The following is a 5,232-nucleotide window of genomic DNA, read 5'->3' on the forward strand; positions in this document are numbered from 1 at the left end:
GGCTGAGAAAATGAGGAACCTCTGGGGCCTGGCACGGCAATGTGAGATGGGTCCTTGTAACATGCCAAAGTTCTGGGGACACGTAGGGGAAGCAGAAAAGCAGAAGGCACTTAGACTTATCTGCTTTCAAAAGGGGCTCAGAGAACTCACAGCTGGGCCCCTCATTTGCTAGGGAGGAACTGTGAGTTTGCAGACAAAGCACAACTGCCACCCGCCCTCCCACCCTGAGCTGACCCCATGCTTAGTCATCACTCACTTTTCTTCTGCCCCACAAAGGACATAGTGCCCAGGACTTTCCAGAAACCAACGCCCGGGTAGTTGGAGGGACTGAGGCCCGGAGGCATTCTTGGCCCTCTCAGGTGGGTGTTCCTTCACAGCCCCAGACTGCCAACGAAATAAGAGTTGCCCGTGTCCTGATATGCAATATTATGTATGTTTGTGTATATCCTTATCAACAGGAAGCTCTCCAACCACCTGGATTCTAGCTTTAAAAGATGAATGGGACGAGGCTTAGGAATTTTTTTCTAAGTGCAAAAGGCTTGGAGGAAAGGATTTAAACACCAACCACACTCACTCTCCCAGGCACACACCCAAACACAAACCACATTTACACTCCCAGCAATACCTCTTGTGCCACACTAGCAAGACTGTGTGCCAGACCCACACCTCAGACTCTACACACCTTCACACATACACACACACACACACACCCCACTCCACGCAATTCGTGTCACACCTGCAAACACACCTCTGCCCCCAAATGGAGCACGTTGCTCATTTGGCTATTTAAAGAGTTTCCACTTTCAAAATAGGGCAGCTAGGCTGTGATTTAAGCAATTCTAAAAGTGTAAAACTGGCAAATTCACTAGTGAATAGCCATACTTTGAGAGAAATCACTGCGATTAGAATTACATTCAATTTACAGAAGTTTGTGCCCCAATTTTCAGGGGTAGAGCTATTGTGTGATATGAGGCAATGAAGGAGGAGGCGTGAGCTGATAAAAATGAATACTCCGGTGGTGTTTCTAAGTATCTGCTGGGGAGAGGGGACACGGTGGATCTTCAAAACTTCGGAGGGGAGTTCTGGGGACCTAAGTTTGTGGCTTAGGTGATGGAGCAATTCCATGGCTACATTTCCTTCCCAAGAGGGAATGGAGGTAGAAGGACCTGGGTTCCTGGCCCTTTGCAATAATATAGGGTAATGATGCTGAATGCACTGTGTGTGTATGTCTTTACTCCCCCTTCCATGTACACAGCAAACATCACCAAACGACAGAACACTCTTTTCTGCTGGTCCCAGGGGCATCTACACGCCCCTTTTCACCACTACTCCAGGTAGCCCCAATAGCAAAAGGTCAAATGAAAACAATTCGCCATCTCTAGCCCAGAAAGTTGGAGGATGTTTTGAGGTATGGCAGGAGTTTAAGGAGGTAACACATGGCTGGGGTCAATGCCTTTCAAGAATCACCAACCTATCCCTCTTTTCTTCTCTCCCCATCTAGATTTCCCTCCAGTACCAGTCTGGAGGTTCCTGGTTTCACATCTGTGGAGGGACCCTCATCAGACGGAACTGGGTGATGACAGCTGCTCACTGTGTGGACAAGTGAGAAAAACAAAGACCAGCTTTTCTGAGCCCCTGGGAGGGGAAGAGTCTGGTCCTTCTGGAGGAATATGTATGTTTGACTGCTCAGGGCAAGACTTTAAGGAGGTGTTGGGCGGCCTGCGGGGAGATAGTAGGATATAATGGAAAGTACAAACTATAATGTCAGACAAACTCAGGTTCACCTCCTGTCCCAGCTTCTTCTAGCTATGTGAACTTGGATGGCTTACTTAGCTCTCCAAGCTCTCCCTCCCTTATCTCTACCTACTTTGTAGAATTATTGTGAGAATTAGGTAGGTAAATATTTAAGTGCCTATTCAACGCCTGACTGGTAACCATTTTTTCATGTTTATCAAGTGGTTCTTAAATTTGAGCATGGATCAGAATCACCTGCAGGGTGCGGATTGCTGGGCCCAGCCCAGTAGAGTTTCTGATAGGAAGGTCCAGGTTGGGGCCTGATAATCTGCATTTCTAACTAGTTTCCAGGTTATATTGATGCTCCTGGTACAGGGACCATGCTTTAAGAACCACTGGTCTAGGACTTCCAGTGGTTAAGGCTCCATGCTTCCAATGCAGGGGGCACGTGTTCAATCCCTGGTCGGGGGGTTACTAAGATCCCGCATGCCATGCGGTGTGGCCAAAAAAATTTTAAGAACAAAAGAACTACTGCTCCTGGTCTAGAAGTTTATATGTCCCTCGAAATCCCTCTATGGGCTGAGAGCCATTATTTCATTTATGCTCACCACACCTCTCCCAAGTTATGAGATATTCAGCCTCCGATGTTTAGCTTAGTAAATTGGGAACATGAAGTTGATGGTAGTTTCTGTCACTTCCACAGGTTACCAAATTGGGGATGAGAGGGTTGGTTACTTCCTCATCTTCCAGGGTCTTCCATCCTTCCACTGCCTGGGCCAGATAAGATGGATTCCTGTCCTGAAAATGAGATGTAAGATGGCTTCCCAGCTTTTCTCTAAGAGGGGAAAAAGAAGGATCACTCAGGGCTTCCCTCTCTCCCTCCAGACAAATGAGCTTCCGTGTGGTGGTTGGAGACCACAACCTGAGCCAGAACGATGGCACCGAGCAGTACGTGAGTGTGCAGAGGATCGAGGTGCATCCCCACTGGAACAGCAATAATGTGGCCGCAGGGTAGGGGCAAGGCAGGGCTGACCTGGGGCTGGGAGGTGGAGGGCTGACTGGCCAGCCATGGGGTCTTGGCTTCCTTCGCCTTCATCCAGGAGGACTCTGAGAATTAAGATGTTGGAGGACTTGAGAATGTCTGAAGATCTTTGGGGATTTGTTTGATCTACGCTGGTTTGCGTGATTGGATCCCCTGAATCTCGTCTGCAGAGTTTAATGTTCCCGTTTTTATTGTTAGTTATTATTCATTTTATGGAATAGACTCCATCAGCAAAAGTAGATTTCTTAAAATGAACCTCACAATGAGAAAACTCCTGGAAGACTGAGCTGTAAACTTTTAGAAAGGAAGTAGTTAAGATGGTAGCCAATTCTATAGCGTGGGTTCAAGTAATTCGGATATTTCTGCAGAGCATTTGACATCTTTCTCCTCTGAGAACTCTTCTCTGCTACGAAGATCAAAGCACTCTGCTCCTTTCCGAGTCCCCATTCACAACTGAAAGAAGCGAGCTCCACTTCCCCCCTGGGTTGCAGACCAGAGCTAGGCGACAATGCTGAGACCTCACCAGCAGGGGCTGCTGTTAAACGTAGAATATCCTACAATCCAAATGCGTAGTTCCTCAAATTTGAGTCGTGGAGAGTCAGTCCCCTCCTTCTTCGAAGTCATTGGTTTCCAATTCCATGGGCACACAAGGCTTAGGGAGGGCTTGTCCCTATGCTGACTTAAAGGAAGGCCTGGTCCTGCAAGCGAGCGGTCTCCTTTCCTCCCGCAGCTATGACATCGCCCTGCTGCGCCTGGCCCAGAACGTTACCCTCAACAGCTGTGTCCAGCTGGGTGTTCTGCCAAAGGAGGGAACCATCCTGACTAACAACAGCCCCTGCTACATCACAGGTTGGGGCAGGACCATGAGTAAGTCGCCTACATTGGCACCATCCACCACATGGATCTTGATTAGGTAGCTGAGCTTCTGGGGCACTTTTTCTGTGGTCCTAGGTGTTCAGAGCCAAAGACCAGGAACCAGAGATAAAATAACTGGTTCATGAAATCAAGCTAAGAACAAGCCATGGAATAGTCAAGTCAGAAATTCTCAGATTCTTATAACCAAAAAAAAAAAGATAGACACCTTACCTCAGAGAGTATTTTGTTACCAGCCTCTCATTTTATACATAAGGAAACTGAGACCCAAAGAAATTAAAGACCTTAAAAAAAAAAGAAAAAGAAAGAAATTAAAGACCTTGTTCAAGATCACATGGCCAGGGAATTCCCTGGTGGTCCAGCGGTTAAGACTCTGCGCTCCCATGGCAGGGGGCCAGGTTCGATCCCTAGTCAGGGAACATAGATCGGGCACGGCACAACTAAGAGCCTGTATGCTGCAACTAAAAGATGACGCATGCCGCAACTAAAAGATACCGCATGCCGTAACTAAAAGATGCCTCATGCCGCAAAGAAGATCTCTCACACGGCAACAAAGATCCCGTGTGCTGCAAGTGAGACCCAGCACAGCCAAATAAATAATTTTTTTTTTTTTTGCGGTACGCGGGCCTCTCACTGTTGCAGCCTCTCCCGTTGCGGAGCACAGGCTCCGGACGCACAGGCTCAGCGGCCATGGCTCACGGGCCCAGCCGCTCTGCGGCATGTGGGATCTTCCCGGACCGGGGCACGAACCCGCATCCCCTGCATCGGCAGGCGGACTCTCAACCACTGCGCCACCAGGGAAGCCCAATAAATAAATATTAAAAAAAAAAAAAAAATCACATGACTAGTTAGTAACTAGTTAGCTGGGGCCAGAAGGCAGGTATCCTGGCTTCCGCCTTGGTGGTCATGACACCATTGTGCTGCCTTCATAGACAGTCTATAGGCTGTGGGCTGGAGCGAATGAGCCAGGGGTGGCTGCAGGTCCAGAGGAGTCGAGGCAGAGGAGGCCTCAGCTTCTTCCAGTCAATCATGGGAAGATTTCTGGAAGGAAAAGTCATTAGATGACATGGAAAGGTGGGAGAGGCTATGAGCAGAGATAGTTAACAAGGGTAGAGACAGCAGGCCTCGCACAGAAGGCTGTCAGCCATCAGACAGGATCTGAGCTCTGGAGGGGAGGCAAGGCCTTGCTGGGAGCAGCCAGTCTACTGGGGAAACCTGGGGCTGAGAGAGACACATGCTTCTAATCCAGCTCTGCTCCCAGTTCACTCAATGTCATTGTAGTTCAATTTCCTGGTCTATATATAACATGAAAGGATTGTTGTAAGTATCCAAAGAAGTAATTCATGTGCAAAGGCTTTGAAAAGTCAAAAAATGCAGATATGGCTTCCCTGGTGGCGCAGTGGTTGAGAGTCCGCCTGCCGATGCAGGGGACACAGGTTCATGCCCCGGTCCAGGAGGATCCCACATGCCGCAGAGCGGCTGGGCCCGTGAGCCGTGGCCAATGAGCCTGCACGTCCAGAGCCTGTGCTCCGCAACGGGAGAGGCCACGACAGTTGAGAGGCCCGCGTACGCAAAAAAAAAAA

At 48.9% G+C, this 5,232-nt stretch overlaps 1 protein-coding gene across 1 annotated transcript in view; it reads left to right on the plus strand.

Moving 5' to 3' along the window:
• CELA1 (chymotrypsin like elastase 1) overlaps positions 1–5,232 on the plus strand; it is a 19,859-nt gene that overhangs the window by 4,793 nt on the left and 9,834 nt on the right. Inside the window, exons 5-8 of the mRNA XM_024736570.1 lie at positions 277–359; positions 1,502–1,602; positions 2,620–2,745; positions 3,507–3,643. Coding sequence (XP_024592338.1) covers positions 277–359; positions 1,502–1,602; positions 2,620–2,745; positions 3,507–3,643 — 447 coding nt within the window. The remainder of the gene's footprint in view (positions 1–276; positions 360–1,501; positions 1,603–2,619; positions 2,746–3,506; positions 3,644–5,232) is intronic.

This window comes from Neophocaena asiaeorientalis, unplaced genomic scaffold, assembly GCF_003031525.2.
Source record: "Neophocaena asiaeorientalis asiaeorientalis breed wild unplaced genomic scaffold, Neophocaena_asiaeorientalis_V1.1 scaffold134, whole genome shotgun sequence".
Lineage (NCBI taxonomy): Eukaryota > Metazoa > Chordata > Mammalia > Artiodactyla > Phocoenidae > Neophocaena > Neophocaena asiaeorientalis.